Source organism: Mastigoproctus giganteus, chromosome 6 (genome assembly GCF_048544385.1).
Source record: "Mastigoproctus giganteus isolate SK-2022 chromosome 6, ASM4854438v1, whole genome shotgun sequence".
In the NCBI taxonomy this organism is placed as follows: Eukaryota; Metazoa; Arthropoda; class Arachnida; order Uropygi; family Thelyphonidae; genus Mastigoproctus; species Mastigoproctus giganteus.
In genome coordinates this window covers 167,504,459-167,518,714 of record NC_143580.1, presented here as the reverse complement: position 1 = coordinate 167,518,714, position 14,256 = coordinate 167,504,459, and the positions used below count along the sequence as shown (strand labels likewise).

At 35.5% G+C, this 14,256-nt stretch overlaps 2 protein-coding genes across 4 annotated transcripts in view; both read left to right on the top strand.

The window, feature by feature from the left end:
• The window catches only part of LOC150084734 (uncharacterized), a 147,343-nt gene extending 145,445 nt beyond the window's left edge, over positions 1 to 1,898 (top strand). Inside the window, exons 6-7 of the mRNA XM_090376338.1 lie at positions 272 to 1,808; positions 1,891 to 1,898. Of these exons, the coding sequence (XP_090232464.1) occupies positions 272 to 1,808; positions 1,891 to 1,898 (1,545 nt within the window). The remainder of the gene's footprint in view (positions 1 to 271; positions 1,809 to 1,890) is intronic.
• LOC150084733 (uncharacterized) overlaps positions 1,868 to 14,256 on the top strand; it is a 154,910-nt gene continuing 142,521 nt past the window's right edge. For all 3 annotated transcript variants that reach the window (XR_016547073.1, XM_090375473.1, XM_090375474.1), the window contains exon 1: positions 1,868 to 3,581. Coding sequence is in view for 2 of the 3 variants with exons in the window: in XM_090375473.1 (XP_090231599.1) it covers positions 1,931 to 3,581 (1,651 nt within the window). In the remaining variant the exon portion in view is untranslated. The remainder of the gene's footprint in view (positions 3,582 to 14,256) is intronic.

Below are 14,256 nucleotides of genomic sequence, written 5' to 3'. Positions count from 1 at the left end.
GTGCTCACGCTGTGAGGTTCAACTGTAAAGGCTTATAACATCCTTCTCAGTGATGTTAATCATTGGGAAAGATGCCAAGTTAGAAAAGTGAAGTGCAACTTGTTATTTGTAGACCCAGCTGCATTTTGGTAACGAATGGTTTGAATATGAATAAATATTCAAAGTTAGAAGTAATTATTAAAAATCAAATAAATCAAATATTTTCTTAAATACCTTTTTTAGCATATTAAAAAATTAAAAAGAATTAACCTTCTGTTTTTCTTGTTTTCAGAAATTCACTCTGTTCAATCCTGTTTATGAACGCCGCTGGAATCTGGATAAAAGTGCAGGAATGGCCTCCATTGAAATTGAAAGAAAGAGACAGCGTGATGTTAAACGTCGCAAAAAAGAAGAAGAATCTGATAAACAAAAGCAAGAATTGATACGCGCAGAGAAACAAAAACATAAAGAACTAAAAGAACTTGATGAATTACCAGTAGTCTCTCCCACGCCAGCGTCAGTAACACGAGATGATAGTCCAGAGAGTTCAAAAGGAAAAGGAATAAAGCTAACTCTTTTGAGTGATAAACAAAAGTTTGAAAAGCAAAAGCAAAAAAAAATTGAAGAAGCTAAAAATGCAAAAGATGCAAAGCCTGTACCTGTTGTGTATATTGGTAAAGCCCCAAATTTTCGCTCAATGTTAAATGCTAAGCATGATGCCAAATCATCTGGATTTGGTAAGTTTTCATGGAAAAAAGAAAATAAAGATAACTCTCCTGAAGATAAAACATCAAATATCAGTAATTCTAATTCAGATATTAATCAAGACAAAGTAACTTCTTTTCCTGAGATTGGTAATAATAATGCTATTGAAATTAAAGTTACTAATTCTGAAACCTCAGTTACTGTTCCTGAATCTTTGCCAGTTCTTCCTCATGTTGTCTCTAGCAAAAATAATTTTCCTTTGAGAAAAAAGAAACAACAATCCCTACGAACCTTTGGTCCAGAGCCTTTACCTCAATTGCCTAGTAATACATTCTGCTCCGATAAATCCTCTCAACCCACTGGTTTGTTACCATCGGAAACAGATATTGCTAATGCATTTGCTGGGAAATTTTCAACAAATGATGAGAGTGATAATCAGTGTTTAGCAAACCAAGATGTTAACAGTAATATTGCCAAAAATTGTGCATCCAGTGAGGAGGTGCTTGGTTATCATTCATCTGATCGAGATCTTAATCCTGAAAAAAAATTAGTATCATTTGCTGAAGAAGCTAGTATCAACAATGATAATAAAGATGAAAGATTACTCCCTACGGCAGAATCTTTCCCAGCTTTTCCATCTATGACTCCCCAAAAAATTATGGAAGTTGAAGAAAATAGCATAACTTATGGGCCTCAGTTACAGAGTGATATCACATGTACATCTCAAAATGTTAATCAAACTGAACTCTTCCCATCATATGCAGATGCTGCTAGTGCATGTGATGGACATTCAGAATGTGAAATGAATTCCAATCAAACAGTAAGAAATGAAGCAGATGATACTGCTGCAAAACTTCTTGAAACAAATGAAAGATTAACTGATGAGCTAATTCAGTTATCCCATGAAAACCAAAAAGAAACAGTCGCTACTCTTATTAAAACCAACATCTGTGTTAACACTTGTGAAATTTCAAATCCTATTTCTGAAAACACTATTACTCTTTCAGAATCATTGCCAGTTTCTTTACCTGTTGCACAAGATAAGCAGAAATCAATTGCTATTATGGGATCTTTTCCAATTCCTTCACTTGTTACACGTCGCTTTCCTTGTAAATTACCTCTGAGTTTATCTCATAAAGACAAAAAAAAAAAAAAAAAGACCATCATCATCACTGAAGAGTTATCTGAAAATTACACAGAAAAAAGAAATTTAAAAAAAGTTGGATCTGTTAATAATAATAAGCAAATGAAGAATTCTAAAACTGGTAATGATTTACTGCTTTTATTCAAATTGACAAGACCACCTCCACCTCCCCCACCATCAGTAAGGGGTGGTGGTATGCCACCTCTTACTGAAGAAGAACAAGACCTGTTGTTATTAGGCATTGACAAAGAAGATATGGAACCAATTGCCATACCTAGACCTCCACCTAGTGTAATTAATAAACTGTCTGATTCTGAGAATTGTGCTGTTGAATTCAACAAAAAGTACCTTTACCAAGAAAACATTTTTTGTACTGACGGTAATGAGAATGGCCAGCCAACAAATCAGACTTCTTCAAGTGTGCTCCCTTTATTACATAGTAATGCAGAAAAAAAAGATATTTTGATTAAGAATTTGGAAGATGATAAAAATGATTCCAGTCTTTCTTTACCTACAAGTACTACTGATTTGTCCTTAAAAGAAACATCAGATGTGAAACCTCATAGACTGTTAGATCCCCTTTCTAGTGTTGATACTTCTCAGATACCAGTGTGCTTTAAATTTGATCGCACTTGTGAATTGCCATCAAGTTCCTTGGATTGTGCAGAACCTGTGGAAACTGCTACTTTTCAAGGATGTGAAATATTGAATAAGATAACTTGTGATGTACTATCAGTCAGTGATAAAACAGATATTGTTTCACATACAAGTATGCAAGTACAACACATTAAAAGTGAATTACCATCTAGTTCATTAGATTTTTCTGAGATGGTTCAAACTTCTGATTTGGAAAGTAATGTAATGCAATCATCATCTGGTGATTCAGGTTTAATGAATAATGACAGTAATATCACTTCACTGAAACCTGGTAATTATTTAGATTTAAAAAAAGAATTGAAACAAGATTCTAGCTGCAACAATAGCTCATCAGATAGGTGCACTTCAGAATCATCAAATTGCTGTAAAAGTAATGGTGGACAATTTTTTTGTGAAAATGCTGGTGATAATTTCAAACTTCAGTTAGGGTCACAGAATATGCTAAACATTAATAATGAATTACCATCAAGTTCCCTAGATACTGAATTGTTTAAAAATGTAAATATTAAAGGTCATGAAGCAGTAAATGAAATTGCAAATGAGGCGGCTTCTGTACACACTGAAAATAGGGTTGTAGATGAGACAGTAACTCATATTAACACACAAAAGGAACTGTATACAAAACGAGCTGAGTGTAATGTTGAAGCCAATAATTTTCTCTTAACCAGTAAGAGAGATCATAATGAACTGCCATCTAGCTCATTTGATTTCACAGAATGTGTTGAAGTTCCAACCCTTCAGGTTTCTGAAACAGAAAAAAAACTAACAAGTCAGATAGTTTCAGTGAATAATGAGCCTATAACTGCAAAAACTGTGATATCTTCTTCTAGCCCAGAAAGTAATCCGAAATTAACCGATGAACTTACATCTTCGGCTTTGTATATATCTAAACCAAAATATAAAAAGAAATGTGCAGAGTCAAATTCAAGTCAAGAAATTACATCATCTGCCGTAAGTAGTACGTCTTATGAATTAAGACCACGTCAAAAGAAGGGAACAGAGATACTGCCAAATACTAGTAAGAAATCTAAAGTTAATGGTAAGAAGAAGTTACCACCCACTTTTGAAGATGTTGCTAGTAGCAGTGGCAGTTTGGGTAAGCTATATAATTTTTATTTAACTAGGTTAGGTTAGAATAGAAGAGTATTGAAATGAACAGTAATTGTTTTCATTAAAAGTTCAAGAATGGCAGTTTATATTTAGTTAAATAAAAATATTATAAGTGTTAGAACTGTACTTCAAGTTTAGACAGCTATGGAATTAAATCGCATCATAGCTAGAAATGACTAAACTTATCTTTTAAACTGTATCTTTTTCATTTGGGTACAGTAAAGAAAATAAATTAGACTCATAACTTAAGATACAACTTGAAAATATTTCTGAGGTAACCTGAGCTTTTTCTGTTTATGCCAACTGAGGATGCTTGATTGTGGTATATTTAAGGATGCTTGATGGTGGTATATTTGAGGATGTTTGAATGTGGTATAATTGTAATATTGATATCTATTGTATCAATTGGTATTTTTTGCCTTTTTCTAGGGATTTCATCTGATTTAATTGATGTACAAAAGTATACAATAAGAATCATCTTAGATTATCTTTGAGGTATTTTTAATTTGTATTTTAACATATGAGTTTAGTTTATTTATTTTCTTTATCATACCCAAATAAAAAAAAATATACAGTTAACAAGGTGAGATTGATAACTCATGAAGTTGACTGATGACAAGTTTTTGTCCTTCTTCAAACTCGTGTAAGTAATATCTGTTATGTTTTATCAGAAAAGGTGATTCACCCCCCCCTCTCAGTTAATTAACATTAATTAAGTAATACATTGATGTTTCAGGCTCTTGGCCAAATTCACAGCTGATGATTCAGAATAACTAAGATACATTTTATGGTGCAGCTAGTTAAGAGTAAAAACAGTGTTTTCTATGTATCCTTTTTAGCAGCGATAGCAAACCTTTTCCAGCATGCACACTAAAAATAAGATGAAACAAAAAAATTTTCATGTGCCATACAAAAAAAAAAAAAAAAAGATTAAAATTTGTTGCTGCTATGTTTCTTCAAGTTGGTGATGGCTTGGACAACAGCACGCTCTCTCTCTCTCTCTCTCTCTCTCTCTCTCTCTCTCTCTCTCTCTCTCTCTCTCTCTCTCTCTCTCTCTCTCTCTCTTATTCTGCAGCTCTTGTAAGAATATCCCAGTGGCTTCCTTGATCCTGTCCATCTAGCTGAACTGTTACTTTCCGCTTCATTTTCCCTCTGTCTCAACACATTTTTTGCATGCATCATATGTCCAAAGTACAGTTGCTCTTGCTTGACGGTCATAGCCTAATGGGAACAGAAAGGCTTTTTTTTGATCTAGGACTGAAATTGCTTCCCTCACTGTTCACAATATCCTGACCAGCCTTCTCCAGATCCATAAGTCAAAAGAGTCTATCTTCTTCTTCTCACTCTTTGTCAATGTACAGCTTTTGCACTTGTACTTCACAGTCTAGGTCAGGCCTTTCGTTGTTTTCCTACCCTGAGTCAGTCTGATCTTAGTTTCTCCAATGCATTATCTGAGCCTAAGAGAATAAAATTATCTACTAATGCAACTTGAACTTCAGTGCTAAACCTGTTGATCTTCTCGAATGACCTAACTTTTTTCTTAATGTTAGTATGAAGGGAGTATCAAAAAGTTCGTACCTTGACCTAGATAAAACATCAGTAGGAAGATGCCATTTTTAATATAAGTTGTCTACATATTCAATAATTAACATGGGAAATTTCACTTCCATAGGTGATCGTACACCTGAGGTGGAGCCCAAAATCTGAGGAAGGATGCTATGGTTGACAAAGCGGAGTATCAAGCAGTGATCAAGTTCCTGCATTTGCAGGGCAAGAAAGCTCAGGAAATTGACAAAGAAATCAAAACTGTGTATGGGCAGAATTGTCCATCATATGACATGTAAAAAAGTGGAAACAGGAGTTCTAGTGCAGTCGTACAAGTGACTTTGATGAGCCAAGAGAAGGTAGGCCATCAACAGTGAGACTGTTGCAAAGGTTGAGCAGGTGGTGCTGAGTGACAGGCGTGTGACAATTCATTTCATCGCAAATGCAGTGGGAATTAGTTATGGGTCTGCCCACAGCATTTTACATGACCATCTGTACATGTCTAAGGTCTCTGCATGATGGATTCCAAGATTGCTAACACCTTTGTAGAAGCAATGTCGAATGCAATGTTCTCACCAATTGTTGGATTTCTGTAATGCGGATGTTGAGAACTTTTTTGATTGGTTGGTGACAAATGACGAACGATGGGTGTACCAGTATGATCTGGAGACTAAAGTCATGTCAAAGCACAACTACTCCCTACCGAAGCAGGTGATGTCCATGTTTTGGCACAGAAAAGGAGTTATCCTGAGAGACTACCTACTTCGTGGTTCCACACTTACTGGAGAATACTACAGAAATCTTTTGAAAAAGTTATGCAATGCTTTGAAGGTGAAAAGTCGTGGAATGTTAATTAATGGTATCCGTCTTCTGTCAGACAATGCACTGGCTCACATGGCCATTGGCACCACTAACTTTGTTGCCCAGTGTAGCTTCAAACTACTGTAGCACCCACCCTATTCTCCTGACCTAGCACTGTCAGATTTCTTGTTTCGAGAAATGAAGAAACCATTGCGTGGATGCCGCTTTGATTTCTCTCATGAAGTCATCAATGAAGTGGAATCGTGGTTTCAAGCAAAAAGTGCAGACTTCTATGATAAAGGCATTAAACAACTGATCCATAGATGGGTGAAATGTGTTACTGTACATGGAAAGTACATAGAAAAGGATTAAATTCCTGTGAGACTATTATTTCTCAGAGACTATTATTCAGGGCTATTATTTCTGGGTAAGGATATGAACTTTTTTATGCCCCCTCGTATAAATCCAGATGTTGCACTTTCTTTTTTACTTTCTTAAGAAGCTTTATCATTTATTCTTTGGTTTTCGTCTATAAGGTGGTATCATCTGCTTATTCCAAGCTGTTTGTACTTTGTTCTCCAATCCCCATTCTAGCTGCCAATTCATCCGATCCTGTCATTCTTATAATATACTATTTGTATCAGTTAAAGAGGTGTAGAGACAAGATATAACCCTTCCTTGCTTTCTTTCCTATACTAAACTAGTCTGTCTCACTAAATTCCATTCTCGTGATAATATCTTGTTCACCGTAAAGACTGCATAAGAAGGATTAGATTTTCAGGCACACAAGTAGAATGGAATGTAGTAGTAGTAGTGGCATGCAGCATCAGCCAAAAAAAAAAAAAAAAAAAAAAAATTACAAAACAATCCCCTCTAAATATTTGTCCAGTTCCTCCTTAAATTTATTTAACCTATCAACTTCCACGACAGATGGAAGTTTGTTCCAGCAATTAACCACCCGCTGGCTATAGGCAAATTTCCGCACATCTATTCTACATCTGTCCTTCCTCAATTTCAATTTATGCCCCCTTAGGTTTGTAATCTAAACAAGTGGACGAATCCCATCAGAATTCAGTGTGCTCAACTCATTCAAGGCCTTATATACCTCAATCAGATCACCTCGCAGGTGCCTAGTCTCCATCTGCTTCAATTTGCAGAACTTAAGCCTCTCCTGGTAAGAGGATCCCTTCATTCCCCTCACCAATCTTGTTGCACTTCTCTGTACAAGCTCAAGCAAATCTACATCCTTCCTAAAATGAGGCCTCCAGACCTGCACGCAGTACTCAAGGTGTGGCCTGACCATTGCCTTATACAGAGGGACGATCACCTCCTTTTCCCTGCTAACAAAATTCCTGTATATCATTGACAACACCCCATGACCTGCCCTGGCAGCCTGTCTGCATTGCTCAGAAAACTTCATATCTGACTGCACAATTACTCCCAGGTCTTTTTCATTTTCTACCTCCTTATGTGTAGTACCACACAGTTGGTACATTTCTTTGGGGTTACTTTTACCCATATGCAGTACTTTGTTTAGTTGAAAAATTTAGGCAGATGGGCTTGAGAAGTGGCAACTTCAGTTACCACTTCTCAGTCCATTTGCCCAAATTTTCTAGATCCTGTTGCAGTAACACACTGCCATTACTGTCATTAACAACCCTGCCAACCTTTGTATCATCTGCAAACTTTGATACTAAGCCTGATATACCTTCATCAATATCATTGATAAATATACAAAACAACAGTGTACCCAACACCGAACCCTGTGGTACTCCACTAATAACATTAGTCTACGAAGAGCAGCACCCATTGATTACCACCCTCTGTCTTCTCCCACTCAACCATCCTTTTATCAATTGCAGCAACTTTCCCTTAATACCATTCTGCTCCAATTTGTATAATAGTCTTCCATGCGCAACAGTGTCAGAAGCTTTCCTGAAATCCAAGTATATGATATCAAAATTATTTTTTGCATCCAGTTCCTTTGTAACCACATCATAATAACCAATAAAATTTGTCAGACAAGACTTTCCCTTAACAAACCCATGCTGTGTCTGAATTATTGCTGCAGTCTTGTCTAGATAATCCTGCAATGCATCTTCAACCAGTGACTCCATTATTTTAAACAGAACAGAAGTTAAACATACTGATCTGTAATTACACGTGTCACCCTTCGATCCCTTTTTGTGAATTGGGGACATATTTCCCCATCTCCAGTCCGTGGGGACCTCTCCTGAGTCCAAGGATGCTCTCATAATTATGGCTAAGGGTTTGCTTACTTCCTTTGCTGCCTTCTTTAATATAACTCCTTTAATATAACTTTAATATAGATCCCATCCACCCCCAGTGCCTTTCTTATGTTTAACTTCAACAATTTCTCCTCCACTTTGTTCTCAGTTATTACAAAATCATTAAGCACCCTATTACAATTTGATAACCTTGTGGCATTTTCAAACCTTAATAACTCATGCGTGAATGTAGATGCAAAATACTCATTCAATTTGTTTGCTATCTGAGCAGGATCATGAACAGCCGAACCATCGTTATCAAGTAGACCAATCAGATTCATCCCCTTCCTTTTAGAGTTTATATAAGTAAATAAATCCTTGCTGTTTTTCTGAGCATCCTTTGCCAAAGATTTCTCGTAATCTGCCTTCACCTGCCTAACCTCCTTTGTGACTTGATTTCAGACTAGCTTATATATATATATCATAGGCTTCTGTGTCGCCTAATAATTTATATGCATCCCATGCATTTTTCTTCTCTGCCACAGGTCTCATTAGTTCATTTGACAACCATTTAGGCCTAAACCTTGAAAAATATTTCTTAATAGGTACGAAACGTTTAGTAGCTTCCACTGTTAATTCCTTGAATTCTTCCCACTTAGAATTTGCTGTTGGTAACATCATCAGTTGGTCCCACTGTACAGAATTTAAAAACTGTCTTAGACCACTATAGTCACCTTTACGGAAGCAAAAATCCCTTCCTTTACTCCTGATGGTAATTATATCTTTAAGTACACTGTGATCACTGCCACCTAATGGTTCCTTTATCTGCAAATTCTTAATACACGAATGATCACTGCTGATAACCAGATCAAGAGTATTACCCTCTCCGGTTGCCTTTCGAACATGCTGCTGCAGAAAACAATCATCCAATAAATCCACAAAAGTCTTACTAGTGTGCAAGTGACCAACCCATAAATTCCAGTCTATATCTGGGAAGTTAAAATCCCCCATTATAAGACATTCTGATTTACTAGCCCACTCTATTTCTCTGTACAATTGTTCATTAGGCCTATAACACACTCCTACTCTTATTTTTTCTTTTGCAGTGCTTATGTCACACCAAACTGACTCAACAGTGCACTGTTAATCTACATCAACTGGATGCAACTTGATTTTATGTTTTTCTTAATTAAGAGAATAACACCTCCTCTCTTCCTATCCTGTCTATCCTTTCTGTACACGTACTCCCCAAATTCCAGTTCTGCATTCCTTATATCTCTGTGACACTACGTCTCTGCTATGTCAACAATATCTGCCTTTGATGTCTTGACCAACACTTCAAATTCATCAAATTTATTTACTATACTTCTAGCATTGGTATACATGTACCTATTCTTATTATTAGTTACCCTAACACATCCCATATACCCACCTGTTTCACGATGACTGCCATCAGTCCCTGAAACCCCCAACACCCCTCGCTCCACACCGCTGCTTATTATTCTGATAGAAGTACTGCAAGACTGACCTTCACCTCTGCCTGTGGCTACTTTTAACCTTTTAGTCTGTGAATCCCCCCAAGCTAGCAGTTTTCCAACCCACCTAACACTGCCTCGATAGCATCAGGAAATATTCTTACACCCTTTCTATTTAAGTGTATCCCATTCCTGTAGAAGCAGTCTTTCCTGTTAACAAGCACAGACCAGGCTGAAAAAAATTTTACCGCTTGAGCCTTGCACATTTCCTTCAGGGCGGAATTGATTGACACTCCCTCCTATCGTGTCTGGGCAGAATTGCAGACACTTTCAAATTTAACCCTAATTCATGACTTTTTTGCAACATTGACCTGTACTTGTTAAGTAAATCTGCAGATCTCCTACTCTTAATGTCATTGGTGCCAATGTGTACAACAATATCACCCTTTGTGCCCTTAAAAGATGATATATGCTTTACAACGTCATCAACCTTTGCCACTGGCAGACAGACCCTGGTCCTATTCCATCTATTCTTTTTACACAATATATTCCCTGTCTCCCTGACAATAGAGTCACTGACGATAACTATCTCCTGTGGGACCAGTGCATTCTGCCTTGGAGGTTGCCGCTGTGTTGCCTGATGCCCAGGAGTGAGCTCTGGCATTGAGTTGGGCAGCTGAGAGCTTGACAGTCCCCTCATATTAATTTCTTCGAGGGCATCTACCTTACATCTCAAGCTCTCATAGACACCCATCAGAACGCTGAGCTGATGCCTAATTTCTAGACACTCTTTGCACCTGGCACACACAAAGACATCCTCCTTGGCTAGATCATGTTCCGTTCCAGAGAGTTCGGCAAACATTTCACAAGATGCACATTTTTTAGGGTGTGTTGAGTTGGAGAATCGCCCCCCCCCCCTCAGTTCTGCCCCGAATCACAGCATTCCTGCCACTTTGTGCCCCTTTGGCGCCTCCGTAGCCAGGTGGGAAGGAGCAGCAGTGCGTAGCACACGCTTCTTGATTAGACCGGGGTTCGAGCCCGTCACCACCAAATACGGAGGATGCGGAAAGGTCAAGGAATGACCACCGCATATCCCGGAGCAATATGGCCTTAGTTGCTAATGCTCCTAAAAAACCAAACAACAACAACAACAACTTTGTGCCCGTTGCTTTTCTGCTCTAGTCTGGGGCATGATATTTTAAATTAATAAGATCAATAAATTTAATTAAATAATTGCCAATACTACACTATCTAATAGAATTCTAAATGCAGGGATGCGAATTATGCTATATAATTTTATGTTAGAGCTACCTAGTTACCACAATTAAAAATTTGAATTCCCTACCACTCTATACAAAAACAATGGCTGCAAGGTTTGAACGAAACAACGGTTTTATGTATATTAAGTAGTAATCTACAAAAACCCTTATCTAAATTAAAAATAAAAACAAGTAATATAAAAAAAAAAAATTTTTAAAGTCAATTCCTACTTAGGTCAACAAAGAAAAATTTTATTATAGTTACTTCTTATTAAATAATTACAATTAATATAAATATGTATATACATATGACAGAATCACAATATTAAGTGGCAAAATAGAAAGCGAATTTCCTTGCAATTTTCCATCTTCCTTTCTATATATGGTGTTGGACTATTATTTTTATTCACATGTTTCATTTTCCATTTTGTTCCCTCCTTGACTCAGACTAGAACCCAGAAGGAAAAAAGAATCTGAAAAAGAAATTTTTTTCCAGCGATCTACACACTTCGCCACTGACGGTATTTATTCCTAAATTTATATCCTGCTAAATATCTTATAGAAGAGAAATTTTTTTCTCCCATATAAAACTAAAATTAATTAATTAAATTTAATTAATGAATTAATATTTGAAAAAACTGTATTAACATCAAGTGTCATCCACTACAAGTTTAAAAAAATGTATTTGAACTTGAGTGGATGAATAACAAAAATTTATCAACAAATTATTGATTTTCGCAAGAATTGAACTCGCATTCTTCACCTTCACGTGAAAAATACTGAAATCCTTGCATTTTACCAATTGAGCTACTGCCTGTTGATTTCAATTTTATTCCTAAATTTATATCCTGCTAAATATCTTATATAAGAGAAATTTTTTTCTCCCATATAAAACTAAAATTAATTAATTAAATTTAATTAATGAATTAATATTTGAAAAACTGTATTAACATCAAGTGTCATCCACTACAAGTTTAAAAAAATTTATTTGAACTTGAGTGGATGAATAAAAAGTATTTTATTAACGATTGAAAATTTGAACAAGATATATAAATATATATAGGGAGAGTGTGAACTAATAGTAGGAATTGAATAACCAGCGTATCTAGAACTATATGGCTACTTATAAAGTTCAATATAAAATAACAATTAGGTAAATAAAATGGCAAAACACTTATCGCTTTTTCGGAGCATGTAATTCACAGCTGTAATTTTTAAAGAGAGTCAGCGCACTCTTTAATCAACTCCAATGTTTTGAGAAAACATTGGACCACTCATTTGAAAGGCTTACTGTTATCAATGGAACAATTGTTAATCTCCTTTTGTAATTTCTTGCCCTCTCCATTATCCCTGTAATGATTGATTACATTATCCCTGTAATGATTGATTACATTATCCATGTAATGATTGATCACTTATTCTTCCTCTGCTTCTCCTAAATACAGCCTCCTTATGTGATAAGGCGGCTGTATTAATATTTTCAGAAAAGTTTCCAATCTCTATATGATATGCAGCAACACTACCTTACTGGAATGAGGTATCAGGATAGTCATTGATTATTGGCACACTCTTTGGCATCATGCTTTAGTTTTGAGATGCACACCTGTTCTTTTCTTTTCCTTTGGCTGTGGGATTTTATTCCATAAGTACTGACATAAAACTGTTGGACTCCTGATTGTGTTTCTTCTGCCATTTTGTGCTTTTCAGTACCATGAGCTCCTTAGTAAATCCTTTGTTTGTAATTGATTCTCTGAGATAATTTGTTTTGTTATTTTTAATAATTTTATGAATTTTTGTTCAAGTAAATATTAAATAATAATTACTTAAATTTGTCTACAAAAATCTTATTGACTTTTAGGGAAATACCTTAAAAATTAATCAGTCAGTGGTGGGTTTTCTTTTGAAAATTACTGGACTGTATGTCAGGCAAAAGTAATCCGGTGGCTGTTCATCTCTTGAGGAACTGTGAAAGCAATTGTAAGAATTGCAGAACAATATCAAAAGGGAAGAATTTTGGGACTGTCCCTTACAAAAAATTTAGTAAGGGATGGGTCCAAAGTAAACTAAACTAAAAGACCATGTATAAATTAGTTGAAGGGGGGGGGGAGAACTTTAGAAAAAAAAAAACTAAATCAGAAGGGAGATGTTGTTTTTGAGATTGAACTGTAATCAAATTTCAAAGTACAGTTGATTACAGATCAGTCATATTTGTATTGTATATATATTGTACCTATTTTTAAATTAACTGGAAAGTAATCTGCTGTCTGAACTGTAAACAGTAAACAGTTTTAGGAAAAAGATTGGAATTCTGCTGAATTCACATAAGTTTAGCTTGATAATTTGGAATTAATGTTATGCCAGTTGTAGGTTCAGATCATGGCTTGTAATTGTAGATTTATATATATATATATATATATATATAGAAAACTCTATTTAATCTCAGTGTTATATACTTATATTTATTGCTAATGTATATATATTTATTAAAGTTTATATTTTCTTTTTTTTTTTTTATTCAAGTCTTTTTGTCCAATTATAAAATATGGCAACATTCCAGGAAATAACACACAAGAGTATATTATTTCCTGGAATGTTAGCAGGAAAAGAATATGTTATATTCTTGTAGTTATGGATGCAGTCAGCCAAACAGGAGAGTATTAAACTTGTGCATAGGAGAGACAAGTTAAGTGTAAACTCCAGCAGGAGACTTTTTAATCTGTTTACCTAAAATCACTGATGCATAAGGGACAATTTTTTTTTTAGAACAGTTGTCTTTTATGCATAATTATGGTATACAGTTATAGATTATAGTATTGCCTCATCTTTTGTATTTTTTTGCTTGGATTGATATCCTGTGCATACTCATTCACCAGCTGACATGGTCAAAAATGACTCCAGTTTTCTCTGTGACAGTATAATAGATTTGTCAAGTTGCTTGTTTCGAGAGGTTTGGGTTTGAATCCTGTTGTAGACTGAAGGAATTCTTAGTTCTCTTCAGTCAGGATTGTAGTTAGTCTTAGATAGAGTAGAGTATTTTAGCCTGCACAACTTGCAGAACTTATCATGAATACACACTTGTACAGACATAATACACTGGAAAATTATGGCTGATTTGCCATAAAACTAACAACTTTTCACCAGGTGAAGAAAAAAAAAATGCCCAATCTTATACAATTTGTCTACCATTCAGGTATTGTACAATTTTGGATAATAACAACAATAAATTATTTTACCAGCATATGTGGTGATGCACACAGAATAAGGTAAGAAAGTTAAGATAAAAGCTATGCAAAAAATTTACACTGTAATGGTTTTGACTTGCAGAGACAGCATGAGGAGCAGGAGTGCTTGCT